At 33.2% G+C, this 27,033-nt stretch overlaps 2 protein-coding genes across 3 annotated transcripts; one reads left to right on the forward strand and one right to left on the reverse strand.

The window, feature by feature from the left end:
* Window positions 1-3,630: 3,630 nt before the first annotated feature.
* LOC114301134 (serine carboxypeptidase-like 27) lies at window positions 3,631-19,940 on the reverse strand. Of its 2 annotated transcripts, none has more exons than XM_082882927.1 (10): window positions 19,307-19,868; window positions 18,626-19,230; window positions 18,436-18,531; window positions 18,162-18,254; window positions 17,959-18,044; window positions 17,581-17,841; window positions 10,969-11,096; window positions 10,785-10,880; window positions 4,758-4,863; window positions 3,631-4,150 (listed from the first exon to the last, which is right to left on the reverse strand). In XM_082882927.1, exons 2-10 carry the CDS (start codon window positions 18,987-18,989, stop codon window positions 4,010-4,012), a joined length of 1,371 nt encoding a protein of 456 aa, XP_082739053.1. In that variant the 5' UTR covers window positions 18,990-19,230; window positions 19,307-19,868; the 3' UTR covers window positions 3,631-4,009. The 2 variants fall into 2 exon arrangements, 1 of the variants encoding a protein (XP_082739053.1); XR_014337892.1 differs by adding an exon at window positions 4,356-4,423 and having other exon boundaries at window positions 3,949-4,150; window positions 18,626-19,940.
* Window positions 12,298-14,966, forward strand: LOC145797008 (uncharacterized). The gene has a single exon (XM_082882928.1). The coding sequence runs from the start codon at window positions 12,465-12,467 to the stop codon at window positions 13,533-13,535; it is 1,071 nt and encodes a 356-aa protein (XP_082739054.1). The 5' UTR covers window positions 12,298-12,464; the 3' UTR covers window positions 13,536-14,966.
* Window positions 19,941-27,033: the final 7,093 nt, after the last annotated feature.

Consider the following 27,033-nt stretch of genomic DNA (forward strand, 5'->3'; position numbering starts at 1 on the left):
ATACTTCAAACTTTTTAACTTCGTATTTTATTCAAAAAATCACAAAAAAAATCACTTCACAAACCAACCATCCATTGATGTTTTTTCTGTGTAATATGTAGTGGTCAAATTAGAATATCAAATTTTGAATACCATCTTGTGTATCACGCTTGTTTTGGGTATGATTTATTTTTTGACTTTTTTATCTATTACGAAAATACATGTAAACAAGTAAACATATGATATGATCTAAGGCTAAGTTTGGCTATCCTAAATAAGTACACACTTTTTATTTTTTTATCTTTTTTTCATCACATCATCTCTCTATTTTTCTGCACATCTTTTCGTAAAAAGACAAAAAGTATACTTATTTAGGTCATTCCAAACAACCCTTAAATAAGTCAATAAATCAATAAGTTAACTTTTTTAATTTATTCCAAACCAACCCTCACTAATGTATTAGTTTAATAAGTCAACTTTTAATATCCTGTACTTACAACTTATTACTCGAATTTCGTCACCATAGCACTGGTCCATTCTCACAGCATTGATGCATTTTTTGCCATCAGTATTGGAGATTATAAAGGATTGAGGCATTTTGTAATATTCTTAATTCCATAGTGGGTTTTAAGTAAAGCACATAGCACTAAAGGACAATATAGTAATTGTAATGTTTTGCAATTTTATGCCATGCCTCAACTGATGATCCTAAAAAGAAAATGATCATATATGAAACTTCTCTCAAATTCGTTATCTCAAAATCATTCTGTACAATGATCAAAATACAGTGCCAAAACAACTAGTTTTGGATGGCTTAAAAAGTTTTGAAAATTGTAAAATAAATCAAAATACTCGAGCTCAGTTTGTTACAAGTTCGTTTGAGATTTGTTTGTTGGATAAATAAGTCTAATTTAACCACATTGTAAGACTTCTTAAGTTTTCAAATCAAGTTTGAGCAACTTAAGACTCATTAAGTTCGTAGGTGGGATTGATTCTTCCGCAGTGATGTCTTCATTATTGATGTATCATCTTTTGTATTATCCTATAATCTTTTTTTATTGAGCAAAAAAATAATAAATAAATAAAAACTTATTACTCGACTTGATATGATTATATGTACTTAAAAAAAAAATCAAACAACTTGAATTTGACTTGTTTCCAACTTGTTAAAAATAGTTCGTTGAAAATTGACTCATTATATAAATAAGTAAAATTTAAACGCATTATAAAACTTGTTATCAAATAAAGTTTAAACTCGGTTAAAAAAATAAATAAATTTAAACAATCTACTACTAAGTTCAACTGCTCTCATTTGGAGTCCAGTAGAATTGAGGGATAAATTCATAATTGAGTGTCCCAAGGCAAGCAAGGTACAAGGGCAATATGGTCAATTACTAAGTGGGAATTCATTACGGTATCTAACCCTTTTTGCTTCTTCATCAGGCATTATCAGAACAAGAATTTGGTCATCTTCCAAGTAAGAATAGAATATTTGGATGCTTACTTCTTATCTCATCTTTTCTTTATTTAATGCATTGTTTGGTTTTCTTTATTGGTTCCACCAATTCTTTTTATATTTTTCGATTACAATTTAATCACCAATTATAATGATGATCAAATGCAATATAAATCGCAACAATTATATATAAATTCTTAAAGTGAAAGAAAGACTCAAATAAATATTAAAAGGTTAAGACTAATAAAGACTGCATACTCTTAACTTCCTAATAATTAACAATTATAATATGAATTCACTATAGTATAAATCACAATAATTACGTATAAATTCTCGAAGTGAGAAAAAGATTTCGTTAACTCTTGACTTCCTAGTAATTGACAATTACAATGCAAGTGAGGAAGTCAAACTTGATTTCCTACTAAAGTGTAAGAGCTCTAGCTAACAAGCTAATTATTGGACAAAATTACCATTAATTTGTTTTCAAATAATTTTAAAATAAAGATTTTGGAGGAAAAACAAAACTTAAGATTTGACTCTTATAACAGACTATATCAATTTCTTTCTCTAGTTGAGAGCTCCTCTCTCTAGATTTTTCTTTTCCCAGGGTTTTTAGGTCATGTTTGTTTGGGTGGACATGAGCTTGGGATTGGACTAATAGTCCAATAAAATTACTAATCCAATGTTTGATTAAACAATTGAAGTACGGACTAATTATTTTAAACTTGACTATTAGTTAAGATAGGATACATAATCCAATGGATTTGTACCCATAGGACTATTAGTCATGGGAATGCTAATCCAGTCCGCCCAAACAAACATGGCCTTAAAGGCTACGGCAATTGGGGGTGGGGGAGGGGTTTTCCAGTAGCTTCTATCTCATCTCCTCTCTCCCTACCCCTCTTTTCTCTCTCTTTTACTTACTTTGCTATCCAATAACTCGGAAGCTTTGGCTATCCACCTTCTCCCTCTTTTGTGAGATGTTTTCTTTCTCCCATTCACTTCAACTCTGGCCATAGTCTTCACGAATTCGCCGTCGCGCCTTTTCTCAGCCTCCCGCTGGCACCACATCCTTGGCTTCCACCTGTTTCAACTATCATCGCCCTCTTCCCCAAATCTGTTGGATGTTTCCCAGATCCCCATTTTCTCCACTGGAATCATAGCCCCTCTTCCTTTGATCTGTCGCCTTCACCACTACCGGATTCGCTGTTGTCGCTGCCGCTACCGCTACCGCTGTCGATAGTTTGTTTGGTTGTGGGTTTGTTTTGTGTTTTGGTTTCTTTTATGTTTTATTTTGATATTTGTTTGGTTAGTTGGAGTCCATCATCAGTGTGGAATTGTTAAGCTTACCCTCTCTCTGTGGTTGAGTTCTATGATTTATTTCAGACATACTTTATTGTCAAACTTTTATGATCAACTCTATTTTGCAACACGAGCACGAGATGTGTCTCTAAATATTTTTATAGTTTTCTCTCCTCTTTGCTTCTTGCTATATTTTTATTTTGTTTGATGTAAGTTTTGGATTGGATGAACTCTTATAAGTGTCGATTGACTCTCTTGAATAAAATTTTCTTCGGATAAAAATATATATATATATATATAAAGTTTAACTCTTATAACAAGATAAACTCAAATTTTTTAATTTGTTTTCAATCTAAACTATTTATTTTTTTTCATTAAGTAAAATTGATGAAAAAATTAAATATTTTAATCATTAAACTCAATGAAAAATTATATTTCATATATTTTATGTATACCTAAGTTTAGTGACTAAAATATTGTTTTTATGTCACTTTTACTTAATGAAAATAGATCAAACATTTAGATTGAAAACAAATCAAAATATTAGAATTTAAATTAATAAAATTCAAAACTCATGATTTATTTCGTTAAAGAGATCAAACCTTGTTTGTTTGGTTGTTTGTTTGTTTTGTGTGTGTGTGTGTGGGGGGGGGGGGGGGTAATTGTCCCAAGATTTTGGTAATGAACATTAGTTAATGAGCTTAAAATAATTATAAATTCTTTATGACACTTACTCTCATGGAGAGTGTACAATTGTTTTAAGTTTATTAACAATTGTCAGTACTTGTTTACAAAATCCTTAAAAAATAAATCCACTGTTAATTTTTCCACATTTATAGAGAGAAATACATTAAAAATACCAATCAAGCAAGCTACAGTTTTACCGATCAAGATTCAATAGAACATTATTAAGATTAAAATAATATTTTACCAAAAATCTTTTGGAAACCATGGAGGAGAATGTTCAATCATGTACACTTCTAATGAGTAAACCTCAAAACAGTGTATAAATTACACTTACATGATTTATGAATCCAAAAAAAAAAAAACAAACCTGAAAAGAATAGAATTTTCTACTCCAAACACTCGAATCTTGAAGAAATATTTTTTCCTTTGACAATCGTCAATGGAGGATGCAGAGGACACAACCCAGTGTTGGTCCCCTTAAATATCCATTCTTCTTAGCCTCAATAAATTAAGATTTCTACAAATTTTCATGAAATAAATAAGCTAAACCAAGTAGTTTTTTTTTTATTTTTTTTATTTTTGTTTTTAGCTTGGCATGGGCTTGTTACCCAGAAATGATCTGAAAAGAATATAAGCTTGTCGAGGGCGGTGAAGAGGAACCTCATGTCCTGCTCCGGCCACTGTTACAAGAGTCAGCCCTTTGTATACTTGGCTCCAGCCACCAACCTATAGTCAAAAACAATAAAACAAACCATTCATAAATAAGTAATAAGAAATGAATTACAGAAATGAGTGAATAAAATAGGACCAAAAAAAAAAAAAAAATTGAAATGAAAGATTTAGGAAGGAGCAAGGAAGAGTTTAACACCAACGAAACAACAAAGAAAGTTATTTTTTATTTATTTATTTATAAAATGCTATATATACTCACTTTTTAGTTTCCATTAATGGAGGTCTGAAAGAGATAGACTGGGCACACACCTAACATTTGAGCGTTATCTTCAAACTCACAACCACAAAGTTGTTAGGGTGAATTTTAACCAGTAAACTAGTGGCCCTGCTTCCCATTACTTAAAATGGAAATTCCTTGTACATGATTAAGGGGGCCATTGAAAAGTGACTTAAAATCAATACAAAAAGAAGATACCATGTGATGTGATGATGTGCCATCAATTTTAAATTATGATAATTAGTAACACCTTATTGTTCAGCAAATTTATCATGGAACATAAATAAATAAATAAATAAATAACAGCAGTTTAAGGATTGTGCCAGAAATAGAGATCCAAAATTGCTGTATGGTAACACAAACTAGTCCTTAAAACTAACCTACCTTTCCATTGTCATACCACGGGGACCAGTTGGTAATAGTTGGAAGCTTCAAGGCATCAATGGAGTATCGAGTTGCAGTCACAGGAACCACTGCATCAGTGTCTCCACTGAACAAAGAAATTAATCTCAATGAATTATTAAGCACGACCAATTAAACAAAAAATAGGAGACAAAAATGAAGTGTCGAACTTTGTTATTTGTTTTCAACTATAGAAGACTGAACAAATCAGCTGTAGAAGATCTAACAAACTCCAGAATAACAACACAATGAATGGGGTATTTTGGCATCACTCAAAATGAAGTTCTAATTGAATTTGCATAGCATGACACACACAAGTCACACACGAGCACGTTCAGTTACACACCTCTAATGCTTGATTTTTTAAACTTAAAATAGTTGTCATTGCTTAAAGTAATTGTCAAATAGCTATTGAATAATGTTGTTGTACTAACTTTTATATTTAAGAGGATATTACAAATATCAATGTCTCATCCTTGAGTTTCTCCATATAAAGTCAAAACAAAGCTGGCTTTTTTACTGCAAAGATTGATTTGCACTTCTGCAATAATACTATCTGTTGATACTCTGCCTCTTAAAAAACCTCAAGGGTCAGGATGTGGTTGGAGATTGTTTAATTGTCAATAGAGAACCAAGTGAAGTAACTTTGTGAAGTACTGATATCAATTTTAAATGTTGCTTCTAGAGTGGCATGATTGGTATTCATAAAATTTACACATGTCATAAACAGTCAAACATAGGAAATCAATTTTGCCGTAATTTCAACATATTTTATTTCATAAATCTTGCAAGTCTTGAATAAAAGAGAACTGAAAGTACTTCTTACCTACTTCTTACCAACTCATCTAGATATTTCATGTTACAAGTATCATGTATTTTCCCAAAATTTACGGATGACATTTTGAATTGATGAAGAAGAAAACTGATCTCAGAAGCAAACTTCAAAACCTTGCCAGTAGATCATGCAAATTAACATAACTGATTAACTATAAGGGCATCCTTATAAGAATGATCATGATAGACAAATCAATGTGATTAAAAAGAACAATACCAGCTACCGGAAAACTGGCTTTATTCATTTTAAGCATGTAGAAACCTTTAATAAAACACCAAAAACAAAAAAGAAATGGACATGAAGACAGACTAGGCAAGCTACCTGTGGGTTGACATTGGTTCCATATCAAATATGTTTTTACCAACCAAGGTTCTAGAAATCTAAATGAAGGCCTAGTTACAAAAGGTAGATTTGTACACATCTCACAAGTAGTGCATCGGAAAAGATAGACTTTCAACAGTTATGGTTGATAAGGCATATCCCTCTTCTTTTCTTTTTCTTTTTTATTTTAATTTTTAAGTAACTATCCATGTTCATTGACATTTAGTTGTATCCGATAGTTTTTGCATTATGTTTCATTTTTACAATTATCATATTTGATGATGTTTCTTGCTTGAAACCACCATCTGCTCATTTCAGTATTTAGATGTACAACGATATCAACAATGAGCTACCTTAAATATTGAAAATGTTGATATTGCAAACATTAGATGTCTCTTTTTATGATGCAATATCAATGTTGGTCCTGTGTTTAATAATGCCAATATGCAGCAAAAACACCTAAAGAGGTTTGCAAGCCTTCAAATTAACCAAATGAAACAACATCAATTAGATTTATCTCATTATAGCCAATATGTGCATAAATTTGCTAGTTGTAACACAGAATGTCATTATAGCATGGTTCACCAATACTTTGAGCAAGGAATAAAATTTTATTTTGTTACTGCCAAAACGGTCAAAACATTTAACAATATGAACCATTAGTAGAAGATCAAAATTCCAATGTTTCCACTGTAACATACCAAAGTGCACTGAAACTCAGTGAAATACTACAAAACATTCTGAAATAATGAGTTGATTTGATACCTATTAGGAATATTTAACAAGAGTTATGTTTATTTGCCTCTTTTTGTTAAAAGAAAATACTTACAAATAAAAATATATATTAATTTTATTAGAAAATTGTAGAAAAGGGAAAGGAGAAGAGGGTAAATTTTTTATTCTCTTGTTCCTTTTTATAAATTTATGACTGGTACTTTCTTTTTCTTTTTCTTATCCCTACAACTACTAGAATATAACATTTCTTATGTTCTCTTATGATAATGGCAAGCCCCTTTCCTCAACTAACTTTTAACCCTTTTTTTATTTTTATTTTTATTTGTACATGGGTAACATCCCTTTCGATGCTTCAAATTTTTATTTATAATTGAACCTTACTTTTAATTTGGTTAAAAATCAAATTTAACCACGTTTCTCAAAGGATCTCACACACTTAGGGCCTATTTGGTAACTTTTATATTTAAAGTTTTAGTTTATATCTACAAAATTTTTAAAAACTTTAAACAGAAACTTGTTAGGTTTTTGTTTTCATTTTCAGAAGGTTGTAAATACAAAAATGTTTGTTTCAATTGTTTATTTATTTATTTTTCATTTGTTCCTCTTTCTCCCACCGTTTTTTACTACAACCCATTGCTCATCACTACCAGCTACCATCACCAATGACCTCCTTTGCCAACCACCTGTGGCTGCCACCTCCTATCTGTGGTAACTACCATCAGCCACCATCTCTTGTTGAAAACCACCCTCACCTACCACCTTAGGCAACTGACCAGCCACCGTCTCTGGTCATTGACAATCACTTTCGACCACCACTTCATGTGGCTAGCAATCACCTTCGGCCACCACCTCCCACGGCCAACAATCACCTCTAGCCACCATTTCTAACTGTTGACAACCACCACCATCAGCCATCCCTTTACATTTGTTTTCATAACAAATTTTTGAAAAACTTGTGTACCAAACATGTTTTTTGTTTTCATTTTTACCCAAAATAAACATAAACATGTTTAATATTTTATGTAAACTAAAAACAGTAAACTACAAACATTACTAAATGGCGCCTTGGAAACCCATTAATTAACCTTTATTATTATTAAGGATAATTTTGTAAAACTTATTTTATTAAAACCTTGTGCACATTTAGATTCTTCTTCACTTGTGCTTGACAAGATTGCTTGGTTTGACATTAATTTAATGATTATTAGAACACATTGAATTTACTTCCACAACATACATTGGTGCGATTTATCTAAAGAGAATGTAGCCTTCAAACATCTTCAAAGATGTAATTATTTTGAGCTTGTATAAACTTTTATGTAGGCTTTAGTTTATGTTTCAAATTATTTTCACATTATTTGTCAAAGGATCTCATACAATTATGTAATTTGTTGTCACTTCCCTTATGTTTAAAAAACTTTTTCGAAATGTTTTTGTTTCCTAGATAATCGAAATAATACACTAAAACAAAATTTTAATCCTCAAGCCTGAGATGTTTACACAATGAGTTCGTAAAATTCAATAAGCCTTTCACTAGTCACAAAAGTTAATAAACCAAACCAAACCAAACCAAGCCTTAAGTCCCATCAAATGGGGTCGGCTACATGAATCCTTCTTCTCCACGCGGCCCTATCAAAGGCCATTTCATTAGTCAAATTAAGTAGATTCATATCTCTATTTATAACGCTAGTCAACGTTAATCTAGGTCTACCCTGTCCCCTAACACTTCCATCTGCCGTTACAGCATCGCATCTCTTCACTGCTGCCTCTGTTCGTCTCCGTTGAATATGACCAAACCATCTCAAACGATTCTCTCTCAACTTATCTTCTATTGGTGCTATTCCTACCCATTCCCGAATACACTCATTCCTAATCCTGTCTTGTCTAGTCTTACCACACTTCCACCTTAGCATCCTCATCTCAGCCACACTCATGTTATCTACATGTTGTTTCTTGGTTGCCCAACACTCCGTCTCATACAACATAGCTAGTCTAATAGCCGTTCTATATAGGGATGGCAATCTGAAACCGGCCCGATGGGGACCCGACCCCCCGATCCCGAATATAACGGTTATTCCCCGAAAAATACCCCCGACGGGCCGGGGATGGTGATAAAAAAAAAATCCCCGATGATATTCGGGCCGGGGACGGGGATACAAGTTTCAGTCCCGGCACGCCCCGGCCCCGGCCCCGAGCCCCGCCCCGTTTGTCCCCCGAATGATTTATATATTATATATATATACTTTATCTTTGATTCATCTACTCTCTCTCTCTCATTCATGTCTTTTGTCTCTCTCCCTCACTCACGTCTCTCATCTCTCTCATCTCACTACTTCTCCCATATCTCTCTCCCTCACTGCTTCTGTTCTGTTCTCACGCCTCTCATCTCTTTCGTCTCTCTCTCCCTCACTCAGGTCTCTCATCTTTCTCATTTCTCTCATCTCACCGTGTCACAGCCCCGTATTCAGGACAAGTTTGAAGATGGACAGATCTGCTGGACAGACCATGATATGAAGCTACCGATGGACAGATCTCTCTCATCTCCGATCGATCTGAAGCTAACGATCTGGATCTGGACAGACCGTGGTTCAATCTGCAGAAGCCCTCTCTCTCTCTCTCTCTATCGTTGATGAACAATTTTTTTTTTAAAGTTATATATATGCATCTGTTGTTATATATATATATATGTATCTGTTGCTGTTGCTGTTGGTGATGGTCGATCTGAACAGTTCTTGTGTGTGTGTGTGTGTGTTGAGAAGTGTCGGGGATATTTCGGGGTCGGGGAAACCCGATCCCCGTTAGGGGATGGGAGTGGGGGAGGTGATGAGTTCCCCGTCGGGGATCGGGGTCGGGGCCGGGGAGATTTTGGCAATCGGGGATCGGGGACGGGGAGGGTGATCCCCGGCCCCGCCCCGCCCCGTTGCCATTCCTAGTTCTATAAAATTTAACTTTTAGTCTAGTGGGTATTCGTTTATTGCACAATACCCCAGACGCACTTCTCCACTTACACCATCCCGCCTTAATCCTATGGGCCACATCTTCATCAATCTCTCCCGCTGTTGTGATAATCGACCCTAAATAACGAAAATGTTCACTCTTAGACAGTTCTTGGTTCTCAATCTTCACTTCTCCTCTACTTTCATTGTTACTGTTACTAAATTTACACTCCATGTACTCTGTCTTAGTTCTGCTTATCCGGAATCCTTTAGATTCAAGAGTTTTTCTCCAAATCTCCAACTTTGTGTTAACTCCTTCTCTAGTCTCATCCACTAACACAATATCGTCTGCAAAAAGCATACACCATGGCACGTCATCCTGAATATTTATCGTCAACTCGTCCATAACTAAAGCAAAAAGATAAGGACTTAAGGTAGATCCTTGGTGTAACCCTACAGTGATAGGAAATTCATTTGTCTCTCCAGCTGGCGATCTAATAGTGGTCACCAATCCTTCATACATGTCCCTAATCACGTCAATGTAGCCTTTTGTCACCCCTTTCTTCTCTAACACCCACCATATTATATCTCAAAGCACTCTGTCATATGCTTTGTCAAGGTCGATAAACACCATATGAATGTCTCTTTTCTTTTCTTTATACTTTTCTATTAGTCTTCTCAAAAGATAAATCGCTTCCATTGTTGACCTACCAGGCATAAACCCAAATTAATTCTCTGACACCTCTGTAAATGCTTTTCCTAGTAGAGATCATGGCATGGAACAGAGTCAAGTGCTCATCTGCCCTAACACTATGGGGTGGGTTGAGTCAGGGAATCAGACTCTACACAAAAATCAAGGGCAAGGCTACCTACTTATTACATCTCCTAGATCCTAAGAGGGTTTGATTGACCAAAGCTTTTCCATTATAAATAAATAAATAAAAAAAGATGTTGATTCTACAGAAGCAATAAAAATACAAATGCAGGTTACAATCTCGTAGAACCTTTCAATAGTAACCAACGATTTCTGATCTGTTGTATATCATAAGCTGTCAGAGATATGCCAACTGTTCATGAATTCTAATAACTAAAACTTTCCTTGCGCTAAGTTAAAGGGAGGCAATAAATTTTAGTAGCAATAAAAGAGGGGAAAAAAAAAAGGAAAATAGAAAAGGGTTGTACCTGTATACCCATATCCTGAGACCAGCTGCTATTAATTCTTGATAAATAGGAAGCATGGATAATGGTGAATCCCCCCAGTAGTTACCAACAATATCACTGCAAAAGTTATTTATTTCAGAGACGCTGTTACAAAAAACAAACTATATGTGAAATGTTAACTTAAACTCCAATATGCAAAACACACCTGCATGTTTTCCATGGATAGCTAATATCAGTGACATTGGCGTGAAGCGCATGCTGAACTTCTGGAAGATTGAAGTACACTTGTGAATATCTCTCTGTACATGGGTCGTATGCTCTTGACATCCATGGCTAAGTTGAAAGAAACATTATTAGTTCTACTAAAAAAAGACCCTTTAACAATTTGTAAAGAAGAAACAAAATTGTATGAAGTGATGTTTAAACTACTAGAAGGAACCAAATACTGAAAATCGATGGGCAATGCAACATGACACAAAACATTTATGACCCAAGTAAACCAATGAAAACAAATTTCAGATTTGGAATTGTTTGAGCATAACTTCGGATTTACATATCACTTGTACAAATATGGTGAAACAAGCCATTAGAGAAAAAGAAAATGCTCTTCATGCGGGTAGGGGTTGGTTGAATTGATTGAAATGACAGAGGAAATAAGCACATGTTATTAATTATGGATAACAAAGGATTCAAGAAGATTGCAAATGGTGAAAATAAATGAGAAAAAATTGTTTAGATTAATGAAAATCCCCACCATGATAGTACTTGACAAATAATTATATCACTAGCAGATTCTTGAAGAAAAATGATCAATTACTCTGTTTTGTTCACTTTCTCTCCGTTCAAACACTGTGATGGGAGCCCTTCCCAACCACCCACAAACTTACTATTGCTTTGGTTTTTACTGCTTCTGTGAATTGTATATTACAGCACTTTCTGAAAGGTTGACTTATGCAGATCTTAACCAATTCAAGAGATACACCCCAAAACATTTAGTGAAATTGACTTTTCCCTTTATTTTTGCCAAGCTCTTCTTACATCATTATTAGCCCAAATGAGTGAAATACCTTTGTCAAAAGATGTGGTCTACAACTCTTGGTTGGCACTCAAGTCAGTTAAGTGGTGCCTACTGCCTTCCAGCGGACCATTACTGAATGTTCAGGTCACATGCAATGCAATAGGGAAAGGAGGAAAAGCAAAAGAAGAAAGAACGATTGGAATATCAGGCACGATCTAAATCCACTTTTCAGCTAGGGATAGTGCAGAGCAAAGAGACATGCTTTATGCAGAGCAAAAAGACATGCTTGGGACCTCATACGCTTTAGATAGAATGTTGTTAAAATTTACCATCACCTACCACCAATTTACCATCACCTACCACCACCTACTCCTCACCTACTCCTCACCTACTACACTCACCCTCTCCTATATAATGAGTCACTCACCATTTGTAATATACACAATATTATATCAATCAATAATATATCAATTCTAACATGGTATCAGAGCTATAAGATTTAAACCTGTATTTTTTTGTCACCGGCGGGCAGCCGGCCGGCAACTTTGCCTTTGCTGCCCGCTGGAATTTTCTACACATACCTTCTGCTCTCCACAGCCGAAACCTCCCTCTCTCTCTCTCTCTCTCTCTCTCTCTCGCTACTGTGAAACAAAAACAAAACAGCAGGAGCTTCATCTTCTTTAATGGCGGCGCGAAACGCACTTCTCAAATACCTGAGAGTTAACGTTTGGTCCGTACCTCAAAACCCTAATTTTAGCCCATTGTCTCTGTCATTGAGTAATCTGGTGCGACGCCACTTCTCGGAGGAGGTGAGGGGCTCTTTCCTCGACAAATCGGAGGTGGCTGATCGAGTCATCTCCGTCGCCAAGAACTTCCAGAAGGTTGATCCTTCTAAGGTTACACCAACTGCCCATTTCCAGAATGATCTGGGGTTGGATAGTTTAGACACGGTAGAGATCGTGATGGCATCTGAAGAAGAGTTTGGTTTTGAGATTCCAGATAATGAAGCATACAAGATCAGCTCCATCAACCTTGCTGTTGACTTCATTGCTATTCGTGTGATTCCTTGGGCAAAGGCAAACCTCAAATTATACAGCTCAGGAGGAATGCACATTGCCTGGGCCCCTCACAGCTCCTGCCCCATTTGCCCCGCCGGGGACGATTCCCAGGCCCTCCTTTGGGACTTGTCCTCCATCGGCCAACCCCTTGAGAGTGGCTTGGATCCCATTCTCGCTTACACCGCCGGTGCTGACATCGAGCAGTTGCAGTGGTCCTCTTCCCAGCCTGATTGGGTCGCTATTGCCTTCTCAACCCAGCTTCTGATTCTGAGGATTCTCCCACTCACCCATGTGACCCACACCGTCTTGCTAGCTTCATCTATACCAATTCGACAGCTCATAGATAATGGGCATCAGATGGTGGATGAGACTGATAAAGCCAAACACTTTCTGTTGGAACAGACGCTAAAGCACTTGCCCCACATGGGCATGTCCCTCACGCCACCCTCTTTCTCTCTCATCCCCCACCCCACTTTCCTTTTCTTTTTTTTTTTATTTTTATTTTTTCGTAATCATTATCACATCTTATCCCCCTTTTGCACTCCCCTTTCTTTCTTTTATTATTTATTTTTTTTTCATTCAAAAAAAAAAAAAAAAACAGAATTGCAGCTTTTCCCAACACCGTGGGCCAAGACCCACGTGACCCAATCTCTTTTTTTCCCTCACTCTCTTATTTTGATTTCACATATCTTCTAATTCTTTTTTTCTTTTTTTTTTAATTTCTCTTTCACTTTATTTTTCTTTTTTTTTTTTCATTGTTATTTCTTTGCACCAACGAACAACCAAAACCAAAAAAAAAAAAAAAAAAAACAGCGGACGAAGACGACCTTATTTTATTCATGTCGGGGCTCACCCCGATCACCATTTTACACCACACACACAAAAAAAAAAACAAAAACAAAACAAAACAAAACAAATCGGCACAGTGGGATTTTTCTTCTCTACTCTGCTGCAGGTCTCTTCTTCTTGCCTCCGTCCTGGACAGCCCTTGACGGTGTTGCCTCCGTGTTTCCCACTCCACTGGGCACGATCACTCCACCCTGCTCCTCCACTGCAGCATATGGCGGACCTCCAAAACGGAACATCACGGTGGCCTTCCGCTTCAGCTCCTTATTTTCTGCCTTTAGCACACTTATCTCTGCTCGCGCATCCTTATACATGCGTTGGAGCAGAGCTAGTTGGGCGTTTAACTGCTGCACTTCATTTGTCCTACTCTGCAGCCGGTTCGACAAATTTGTAACCGCAGTCATGGTTTCCACACATGACTTTAAGGTATACTGATTGGCCTCCACATCCGACTGCACTGCCATTCTTTGCTCCACCGACCGCATCGGAAAGTTCAACGGAGCAAAACCAGAGGTGTTTGGTTGAGGTTCACGAGCCACCGCACCTGTTATCTCTCCTGTTGACTCGTTGAGGTCGGGAAAGAGAGTGAGCAGACCTCGGGAAGATGAGGCCATGTTCTGGGTAGCTGAACGGGAAGAAGAGGCCATGTTTTTTGGGTTGCTGAGTGTTTCCGAGAAGGGTTGGATACAGAGTATTTACAGATTGTTTCAGAATGACCAGTTCAGAGGTTTCAGTCTGGTTTGGTTTCCTCCGCCTCCGCACTGGTTTATATTGACACTGACGACACGGCCGACACGCCGCTCTGTCGCTCACGTGCCTCGCCGCGTCTCCGGCTCACCTTTTGATGGCTCGACGCTTTCTGTCGGGCACGACTTTTGATGAAGTGGGCGCGCCTTTTGAGGGCGCAACTTTTGATGGCACGCCTTTTTATGGATTGGGCACGCCTTTTGATGGCACGCCTTTTGATGAATTGGGCACGCCTTTTGATGGCACGCTTTTTGAAAGATTGGGCACACCTTTTGATGGTGCAACTTTTACAACGGTCCGACATGACCCTAAACTGTCCCGACATTTGATTCCGGTTAGCTTTTCCAAGGGTCCGACAAGACTCTGTAAACTGTCCCGACATTGATTCCGGTTAGCTCCTTCATGGGTCCGACAAGACTCTGTAAACTGTCCCGACATTGATTCCGGTTAGTTTCTACAAGGGTCCAGCAAGACTCCGTAAACTGTCACAACAACTGTCACTACCTTGTCTGCTACAACGGTCCGACATGACCCAATAAACTGTCTTATACATCGGTCCAACACGAGCCAGTGTCTTCTACATCGGTCTGCCATAACCATACAGTCTTCTACAACGGTCTGACACGACCATACAATGTCTCCTATCCTCTTTTATTTTTATGTATTTTCTTGTTTTGTTACTCTCTCCAAACTCAAGTTGGTTAGTTTCTATCCTCCTTGAGTTTGCGGGGGGCTGTTAAAATTTACCATCACCTACCACCAATTTACCATCACCTACCACCACCTACTCCTCACCTACTACACTCACCCTCTCCTATATAATGAGCCACTCACCATTTGTAATATACACAATATTATATCAATCAATAATATATCAATTCTAACAAATGTGTTAACTATCACAACTACACAAACATAATGGATAGGCTCCACTGATAGGACAGTCAGAATGTTGCATCGAGACATGCTGTGAAAATTGACAATTTATGTAGTGGATGCATTGCTGTTAGCATACGTCTTGCCGTTAGCATCCCTGGTGCATGGGTTTGAGTCACAGAAAGTTTGGAAAATAGTCTCTCCAGAAATGGGGCTAAGGTTGAACATATCTTGCCCTTCCCAAGCCCCACTTTAGCAAGAGTCTAATCACTGGGTGGCACTTTATGCATTGTCTATCGATTCTTTAGGGTGTCCCAACACATTTATGTAACCTGATTCGATTGTGAATATTCAAATCATGCACTAACTATTAATAAAATTCACATATGATTCTCAACACACAAGTCCCTGGATTATTCCTCATTGTAAGAGGAAAACACCATATGAAGCACGGATACTCCGAAATGGCCCATGTATGCGTATCGGATACGGATATGCGCCCCCAATACGGCCGGTTACGTATCAGATATGGGAAAAAAGTATCCTATTTTTTTTTTTTAAATTTTTGAATTTTGGATACGTCTGGGATACGCGAGGATACGGTCGGAATACTTTCAGGATACGGCGGGGCAAAAAAATAATTTCAAAAACTTAAAATAGGGTCTAAGTATAAAATATCAAAATAAGGTAAAATAAAACCAAAAAAAAATAAAAATAATCAACCAAACTTACCTAGGTCGAACAGCAGCCAGCCGTGAAGGAGGAGTTCGTCGTCGTCTCTCATCTCGAACAGCAGCTCGACGATCGTCGATCAGGTTCGTCCCTCTCTCTCTCCCTTTCGCTCCCTCTCGCTCGATCTCACTCTCTCTCTCTCTTTCTCTCTCGCTCAATCAGTCTGGTCTGGGTGGAGATGGACAGATCTCGATCTCATCTCCCCCCTCTCGGTCGATCTCTCTCTTTCTCTCCCTTTTATCTATATAGTCTGTCGCTCTTTGTTGCAGTCACATATTTATTTATTTTTTTGTATATATACTCTGTAAATAAAATAAAATAAAATAAATCAAATAAGATATTAAAAAAAAAAAACTTTGTATGTATTCGGTATTATCTTATAAAACAAAATAAATCAAATAAGGTAAAAAATTTATTAATAAATAAATAAATAAACTTATTAATGAACTTTGTAAACTTATAAAATTAAAAACTTTGTCTGAATAAAAAAATAAATAAATTTATTGATAAATAAATGAATTTTATAAATTTTTTCTCCCTTAATTTGAATTGCATTAATTGTTGAAGTTTTATTTTTATGCATGCTACATTATTAAAAATTGTAAAAATAATATTTTTTATGAACGTATTTCTGCCATATCCGTATCTTATTTTTTCAAATTTTATCGTATTGTCATATCCGTATCATATCATACCCGTATTCCGTATCCGTGCCTACTACATATTCTCCTTTGCACAGCGAGTCAACATTTATTAGCTTAAGTAAACCTTGTCCTAATTCCTTCCGAGTTTTTCTTTCTAAACTGATTTCTTGACAAACTATAGCCATGTCAATCAGGTCCTGAGTTTTTTTTTTTTTCCCCAAATAACCTCCACACACAAAGTTATACTTGGTGCCATACATTTTTTAATCGTGAAATTGGTACTATATATACAGATGATACTGAAGGACTGTTTCAGATAAGAAACATCATGTCAGACTACAGAGTATGCAAACATGTCTAGTTGGTGTATACAGGTTTTGGCATCTAAATCCTATTCACCTTGCTTGTTTTTATTTTTCAAAAAATTAACTTTCTTATTTTTCGTGTTTTTTTATTTTTACTGAATTTTTTTAATATTTTAAATAATTTTTTTATTTTTTTCTTTTTAGATACACCTAACATAAATACACCTAAAAAGTAAAAAAATTATAAAAAAATCTTTTAAAAATTCACCAAATACCAAAAATACAAAAAAAATTACAAGAATTCAGTATATTTTTTATATTTTTATGTATTTATTAATTTTTTAAAATATTTTTTCACAAATTTTTTACTTTTTAGATACATCTAAGTAAGGTGCATCTAAAAAAGTAAAAAAAAAATGTTTAAAATTTAAAAAATATTAACTAAAAACAAAAAAATACAAAAACCAAAAAAGTCAATTTTCAAAAAACTTAATTCAAAAAACTCAAACCAAACACACTGATTGAGTTTATTTGGTGACTACTATAAGACCTCTTTTAAACATTTTGATGGTGAGAAATAATGATACTTACATAATGACCCCTTAAGTTATGCGTCAGAGATGAAGTATTACTGCAAGGGCGTGTGAAAATGCTATATGGATCGATATTTCCTTGCTCCCTTACTGCAACAGTCAGAGCCTTCATGCAATCACTTGATGGGTGCTGAGAGGACCCAAAGTCGCAGGCAACTCGGAGAATTTTATAGGTAGAATCAGAAATCAAACCATGAGTCCACCAGTACTCAAAGGTGCCAATATAATCATGATAATCATCAGTAACAGCGTTCCCCACCTAAAAGAAATTTAGTTCATTAAACCAAAAAAATAAATAAAGAAATTTATTGGAAGATTCACTGACATTAAGCAATGGTAACAGAGACCATATCATTAAAATTCTCATGAATCATACCAAGAAGCCTTTGAAATTAATTACTGGATTCTGAATTCCCTTGTTTCTTTGGTAAACAAGTTGAGACAGTTGGGGAACATAATGACCTGGAACAGATATATATAAAAAAATAAAAATAAAATAAAAAAAGAGTAGGATGATTGTTGCTCAAGGTCATGCAGGATTCTACAATAAAACAGTTAAAAGGGAATGTATCAAAGCACCTGCATAACTTTCTCCAGCAATGTAAAAATCTCTATGCTTGTATTGTGGAAACCTTTCAAACCAATTGACCAGAAATGTATATGCATCTTCAGCTATAATTCATAGCAATCAGATCAAAAGAAAACATCATCAAAAGTCAGAATTTACAAATTTAAGCAAAAATAACATTATCCATGAAACCCAATTCATTCTACCCACAACTCAAGCCCAAACAGATCAGTGAAAACATATTGTTAATTGCAAACTATCATAAAAAATATTATGGAGCATTACCTGTTCTCTGGTCACCTGCGGTATATAAATCTGACGATGTATTTGAATATGAAAAACCAACACCAGCTGGTGATTCAAGGAAAAGCACATTTGCCACTACCAACAAATTAAGAAAATGAAATTAGAAACACAAACACATTGTGATGTAGATCGAAGGAGACAATGTTGGAACTAAAGACAAGAAAGTTACAATTATTCCAAGCATATGGATTTAGGTAAAGGGTCTTCCCATCAGGACGAATACGGAAAGGTCCAACCTCTTCAGCAGCTCCATAAGCTACAGAAGAACAACCAGGCCCTCCATTGAGCCACAACAAGAGTGGCCTTGACTCAGCACCACGGCTCGCCGGAGCCTCAACCAACCAGTAAAACAAAGCCCTCCCAGCCTGCTGGTTTACAGTCACATAACCTGAGTACTGAGTGAAACCAACATTGGTTGGCTGCCCAGGTAACTGTGTGATCTTATCTCTCTCTTGGTCACCATTAGACAAAGAATAACAAATACCCAGAAAAAGGAAAGACAAATAAAGGACAGAGAACAATGAATTACCCATAAATCAATCAATCAATCAGAAAACAACAAAAACAGGACCCAGAAACACCAATCCCAAAATATTTCTGGATATGCAGGGAATGCATCCACAGAGGAATAAATAATGAAAGTGGCATATGAAACGAAAGCCTTGAGTGAGAGATAGTGGCTGTTGACCTTCCAAGTAGCAGATGTGAACCAATCAGGCAATTCCCAGAAACACAAATCCCAATAATATATCTCTGAGCTCCCAATAAATTTATCTATATAAAAATGAGAACACGCACATGAGGGTCTAAGAAAAAGAGAGCAGATGGAGAAAGAAAATGACCCGCGTACCAGTCAAGAAACAGCAAATACAACCAATACCCAGAAAGACAAATCACATAATAATTCTGGGTTGGCAAGCAAGCAACTCATCTAGAAAAAAAAAGTCCAAGATGATGAGATCAGCAAACAAGTCTCTTATAGACAGAGAGAGAGAGAGAGAGAGAGAGAGAGAGAGAGAGGACTATTGACCATCATCATGTACACTTTCAGCTGCACAATGATTGAAATTAGTTAAGATTGGGAATTAGGATTGGATTGTAACAACCAACTAAGCTCATTTTGTGTGTCTTTTTCTGCATTGCATTATTCACACAAATTTCTCGGAATTGCTTGCTGTCAAGCATTTGACCGAACAGGTAACAGGCGCACATGGGGGTTGGTTTTTTTGACAGCCAGTGATTGCATCTGTGCGGCGAAATTCATTACAAATATATATATATATATATATATATTAAAGCTGTTGGGCTAATATATATAGGATATTGAGGAGAAGTGAAACGTAAAGAAAACAGAAAGGTCTGAAGCTTTTAATTGAATCTTAAGAAGGTGCTAAGACAAAGAGGACAGACTTATCATTACAACTAATACTATGATTATTTATTCTAATATTGGAAAAGAATGATGTCATATGACAAGCTTTAAATAATAATTATTATATTCATCAGAATTTCTACGTATTGAATCTGACTTTTATTTTGGTGACTTGTAATATGATGTATAAATAATGTGGAAGCTGCCATTCATACCTACTGTGTCAGTGGCCGGTGGTTTTTTTTTTAAATAAAATCATGATCATACTTTGAAAGATTACAAATAAAAAAAAAAATAAAAGTTCATCATCGTAACAAATTAAATCTTGATATTTAATTTTTTAATTTAAATCTTATACTTTTAATTTAGTTTTAATTTTAATTATTTGTCCAATTAACAAAAAAATAAAATAAAATATATGTGGCATTATCGGGATACTATGATTAAAATCCTAATTTTCACTCTCTTGATCGGGAAATTTGAATATAAATATAGATGTATAGGCATACATGTAAGGTTGGGCTTGCCTCCAATCTATCATCTGGACTAGGAGGTTCAGTCCGGCTCATTGGGCTTATTTTGGAGTTCCTTCTTCATAATTCAAACCGTTTATATTTTAGGGTTTGTTGAGTACATTATTCTTGAAAAAAATCACGTTGATCGGATAACGGATACTATGTATTGGGATTACTTTTTTATGAACAATTAATTTTCTAACCATCCATTTTTTTTCTAGATAAAAATAATCCGAATACACAATATTCGTTATTTGATCAGCACAATTTTTTATAAGAATAATATACTCAACAAATTTAAAAATATAAACGGTTCTAATTATCGAAAAGGAGCTCAAAAATAGACCTAATGAGTTGAACTAGACTGGACTATTCTAGATTTGAATTGAAGACCGTCTGGAATATGTAATGTAGAGTTTAAGGGTATGGTTTAGGGTGGTTGTTGGAGATGGTGAGTGTTAGGCCAGGGGCATATAGGGTGGGGAGATACTAAAGAAAATGGGGGCATATAGGAGAGTAAGAATCCCCTCTTCGACTTCTCTACTTGACTCTTTATTTGATGGGTTATTGGTCTACTTTTGGATTCAATTTTGATAATTCGAACTGTTTATATTTTAAAAGTTGTCATGTACATCATACTTATAAAAAATCAAATTGATCGAATATCGGAAGAATTAAAAACCGTTTATTAAAAATTTAATAAACAGTTTTATTGTTTAATAAAACTTTTAGATCATGTGGTTTTTGATATCCGATCGATTTGATTTTTTACAGGTATGATATACATGATAAATTTTAAAATATGAATACTTTGAATTATCGAAATTAAGCTCAAAAATAACCTCAATGACTCATTAAATAAGGAGTCAAGTAAGAGAGTAAATGAGGGGATCCTTGCTCCATATAGGGTGGGGAGGCACTAAAGAAAATGATTGTTGTAGAAGAGGGGTTGTTGCTGGGAAGTGAAAAGAAAAAGGAAAAGGAAAAGAAAAAGGAGAGGAAGGTAAAGAAAGAAGAGAAGGGGATATGAGTAGCGGGTCAGAAATGGAGGGAAGTGGTTGGTCAAAAAGGAAAGGCAAGTCGCGATTGTGAATAGTTGAGTGAAAGAGGAGAGATTGAGATTTATTCCATGTAACCAAGTTTATGATAAGTGATTTAAATTTGTGTCATGTGTGTTTCAAAAAATTTGTTTTTAAAGAATAAATTATGTTATCTATACTATATATATAATAGAATGTAGTGTTGTTTTAAAAGGCTTCAAAATGCCATTATAAAATTTTCATAAATTTGAAAAATACGTGGCACCTCTCTTTTGAGTTTATAGCTCTTTTCCTTCCCTCCCAAAGACTTTCATAACAATAAAAACTCATATCCTTCCACCTAAAATGCCATTCTAAAATTCTCATAAATTTGAAAAATACGTGGCACCTCTCTTTTGAGTTTATAGCTCTTTTCCTTCCCTCCCAAAGACTTTCATAACAATAAAAACTCCTATCCTTCCACCTAAAATGTCATTCTAAAATTCTCATAAATTTGAAAAATACGTGGCACCTCTCTTTTGAGTTTATAGCTCTTTTCCTTCCCTTCCAAAGACTTTCATAACAATAAAAACTCATATCCTTCCACTTTTCTCTCCTACCCTACGTTTGTCCCTCACCCTCAAAGATTTTCACTCCCACTCTTCCACTATCCACAACTCTTATCCATAAAAAGTTATCAACAAAAAAAAAAAAAAACCCTATCCAAACTCAAAAAAAAAAAAAAAAAAACAAAACCTATCCAAACAAATCTGTTACTCTCCTACCTCAAACAAATCTCTCCTACCCTCAAACACTTTCAATCCCACTCTCTCATTATCCTACAACATATTGATATATATATAAAAAAAAATAACTCATCTATCCATATCCCCTTAAACCATTACTTCTAACAATCCACTACTGCAAATACATATACTTCATCAACTTCCTTCATCAGCAGTGAATGACAGCAGTCCGCAATCCGCCATCAAATGCAAGTCTCGGTTTTTCTTTTTCTTTTTCTTTAATAATTTATTTTTTGTTCCAAGCATTTGAGATTTTGTATTTTGACTACAGAGATTGCAGAAAATTGTAATCTCCAAATTTAATCTTTCATGTTTTATTTTGTTTTACAAAATCCAAAATATATATGTACATACTTGGCTTGAAAATTGGAAGTATTATGTTTTGAAATGAAAATTCTATCATATTAAACATGATTTCAATTCTTTTGTTTTTCTTTATAGTTTTTAATTTAAGATTAAAATTTAATTATTTTCATTACTTCTTTAATTTCTTAGATTGCAAGAATCTATTAAATTTAATACTATATTAACGATACATGTTAGTTTTATTTTTATTTTATGTTATGAAAAATAAAATCAATAATTTTACACATAATACAACTAAATTTATTTTGGGTGGAGTAAGGGGAAATTAATTAATTTTATGTATATTATAAAATCATAACAAGTATTAAGTTATTTGTGCATTAAACTCATAATTTTTTAATTTTTTTTTAATAATTTTACACAACTTTTAAATTTACAAATAATACTCTATTTGGTTTGGAATTTTCAAAAACAGTTTTTTCAGTTTTCAATTCGTATTTTTATATTTTTAGATCCACTTAATCTTGATATACTTAAAAGGTATAAAATTTGTACAAAAATCTTTAAAAGATTTATTGAATACAACAAAATACGAAAATGTATTGAATTTTCTTATTTTTATTTATTTATTTTTTGGTGAATTTTTTTTAAAAAAATTATATAAATATTATACTTTTTTAGTGTATCTAGATTAGGTATATCTAAATTTTTTTAAAAAACTATGTAAAATATTAAAAAAATTACTAAAATATAAAAACTTAATTTTCTAAAAAGTGAGTTAAATCAAAAGTTTTATATAAGAGAAACAAAATAATTAAAAAAACAAAGAGTATAATATATATGAACAAAAAATATTTATTCCGTGCATAGCACGGGTGAATGCTAGTATCAACTAAAAGAGATGGATGGATAGTTAGAATTGGAAGCAAATTAAAAATGTAAGGTTTAATTGAAGAAATTAGAACCTCAAAATTTGATTTGTTACCAGAGTTAGATTTTTAAATAATAATAAAAAAACATTATCTTTAAATTTCTCCTTAAAGTTTTGTGTTTAATTGGGCGAATTACATTAATAGTCCCTATAGTTTGGGATTCGTGTCACTTTAGTCATGATTAACACATTTGATCATAAATTTTGAATCTTGTTTCAAATAAGGACAATTAAAAATATCATTGCTCAATTTTAATGGTAAAATCGTCAATTTGATAAAATATAAATTAATTTGACAAAAATAATATCAAAAAAATATTTTTGAATTTTTAAAAATTATTTCTGCTCACTAAAGATAAAATTATGTAAAATTGATAAATTTTTTACACATTTATTTATTTATTTATTTTACCAATTTAATTTTTATTATGTGCTTAGATGATAATCATGTACTAGGTAATTGTTAGGCTTTTAATGTGTAATCGATATATTTATTATATGAAATATTTTTAGTTTTGGATTTTTTTGTTTAATAGATTGGTTTAATAATTATATCAAAGTTGTCGCCATATTTGACTTTCGAAAAAATAGAAACTAATTTAATTACATGATCATTAGCCAAACACATAACAAAAATTAATTTGGTAAAAAAATTAAATATATGTGTAAAAGATTTATCAATTTTACGTAATTTTATCTTTGGTGGATAGAAATAATTTTTAAAAATTAAAAAATATTTTTTTACATTTATTTTTTTCAAATTAGTATATATTTTATCAAATTGATAACTTTGTTCTTGAAATTGAGTAATGGTATTTTCAATTATCTTTATTTAGAATAAGATTCAAAATTCAAGGTCAAATGTGTCACAATTGAAAAGTCAATGGTTAAAGTGACACAAGTCCCAAACTATAAGGACTATTAATATAATTTGACCTATTTAATTTCTATTTTGTATAATACTACGTTTATTATTTTTTATGTTAGGGTTAGTTTTGGATGTAAGTTGGCTTTTTGACTTCTTGATTATTTTAGTTTGGGGTTAAAAAATTTTGTTTGGGATAGGTTTTTTGACCTTTTTTTACTTTTGTGAGAGAAAAAATAAAATGATTATGGTTTGGATGTGGCATTTTGTCCTATTGAGTTAAAAAGCCTATTTTGTCTTTTGTAATTATTTTAGCCAAAAGCCCCCTTTTAACTTATGCCAAACGAAGGCTATATTTGGCCCTGTTTGGTAGAACTGTAGAAAAGTGATTATAGATTATAGCTTATAACTTAACAGATTATGACTTATAGCTAAGAACATAAGCTGTTAACCTGTTTGGTGCAGCTATGGGATTATGGATTTAAGCAGCAGAGTAGTATTTGGTTAATAAGCTGTAAAATAGCTTTTTACTGTATAATTGTCATTTCTACCCTTATATGATATAAAAATGATTATTTTGTCATTTTTTTCAGTTTTAATTTTTTTAAAAAAATATTTCATTAATAAAAGTTAATATAAGTAGTATTAATTAGTATCAATTAATATAAAAATTGACACATTTGCTAAAAATGTAATGGAAGTATTATTGTCACAATTATTTTTCACTATAAATTAATTAGTATCAATTAATACTAAAATTATTAATTAGTATCAATTAAGGGCTTAATTAGTCTCAATTAATATTAAAATTATTAATTAGTATAAATTAATATTAATATTTAATTTTTATTAGTATCAATTAATATTAATAGTCAACAATTGTTATTAATTAGTATCAATTAATAATTAATTCATTACAAAAGTATGCAATATTAATTTATTAATAATTAATACCAATTAATATTGATTTTTTTAATTAATATTGATTTTTTTTTCTTTTTCTTCAGAAATATACAATTTTTTATTTTTTAATTAATATAAAAATATACAATATGAATTTATTAATAATTAATACCAATTAATATTTATTTTTCAATTAACATTGATTTTTTTCTTTTTCTTCAGAAATATACAATTTTTTATTTTTTAATTAATATTAATTAATAATATTAATATTTTGGTATTGACGAGGGCATTTAAGTAATTTTAGCCCCCCAACACCAGCTGCGTGCTTAAGTCAAAAATTTAAGCATCCCCTGACCAGCTTTTGAGATCAGCTAAGAAATAGTTTGATTTAAATTATAAGCTAGTTAACTTAAGCTGCACCAAACACAATATTTTAACTTAAATTAAGTTAAAAGTTGAAATAAGCAACTTATAAGTTCTACTAAATATGCGTATGGTATGTGTGGTATACTTTAAAAAAAAAAAAAAAGAGCTTATTTTTTCTTATTGTTGAGCATTCATGACATTCACATGATTTAAAAAAATAATAATAAAAAAAAGAACTATATACGGGCGGGATAATGGAAAAAAAATTACTAATACTTGAGGAGGTGTAAGTGACACTTGCACCCCGTGGTCTTTTATTTGCCAACACTGCTAAATACCCCCAGTGGGGGTCGCACCCCCACTGGCTGACAACCAAAAAAAAAAAAAAAAATTTCGCCCAATCACGGGCCTCCACCTCACTGGGGGTCGACCCCCAGTGTAGGTATAAAGCATTTTTCTTTATTTGCACCTCACCACAGATTATATTTACACCCATCATGTGTTACTAATTTTTTCTTCCCTTCTCCTACTTGCCTGTAGTTCCCCCTTACGCTATGTATGGTTAAGGGATTTGAGAAGGAATTTAAAAAAAGAAAAGAAAAAAAAGTGTGTGAAACTAGATAAAATGTAGATATATTTTATTTATATTTCACTTACTTTTTTTTTTTTTTTCAAATCTCTTCTCAAAGTTCTCAACCAAACATAGTGTTAAAAAAATAACAAACATGCATTTACTTCTGTAGTTTATGTCATGTGTAATTTATGTTTTATTATTTTAAAATAAAAATATATTTATGATTTATGCATTAAATTGCATATATTACATTTAAATTACTAGTAAATATGAAATACTTTCAATTATGTAAGGGGTTATGTACTTAAATTTCAAATATCAACGGATAATTCACATATGGAGTAAAGTATACGATTTAAAGTGAATTTTGTTTTTCAAAAAAGATAATGAAAATATTTGTAACGTACACAATAAAATTCTTTATATACATAGATATTTTAATTTTTTTTTTGCGTAATACTTACTTCACAAACCACAAGATTGTGCGTTAATTTTTAAACAATAAAACATTATGCACACATTGACCAATTTACAATGGGATAAAATAAAATTTGTTTAACTAAAATAACTAGCAAAATTCCAGAAAAACCTCTTCGGGCAGACTAGTCTGTTGACTAGCCCCAATAGTTTTGTGAATAGTGTGACTAAAAAAAAGTATAAAATAAATTAATAAATTAAAATATCACATTCATATCATAATTATTATTTTTTTACAAAAAAAAAATTGAAAATATTAAAAATTCTTCCTAAATTAGTTAAAAAGCTAAAAAAAATTAAATAAAATTTTTTTTCCCAAACGAACCATGTTCAGCAACTATTCACTAGCAATTTACTTTTTTCTTGTTAAATAATTTACTCTTTCCTTTTTTTCTTTCTTATTTTATCTCTCACAAAAATATTAAATAAATATTTTAAAA

This window comes from Camellia sinensis, chromosome 8, assembly GCF_055761805.1.
Source record: "Camellia sinensis isolate YWXY chromosome 8, ASM5576180v1, whole genome shotgun sequence".
NCBI classification, from domain to species: Eukaryota; Viridiplantae; Streptophyta; class Magnoliopsida; order Ericales; family Theaceae; genus Camellia; species Camellia sinensis.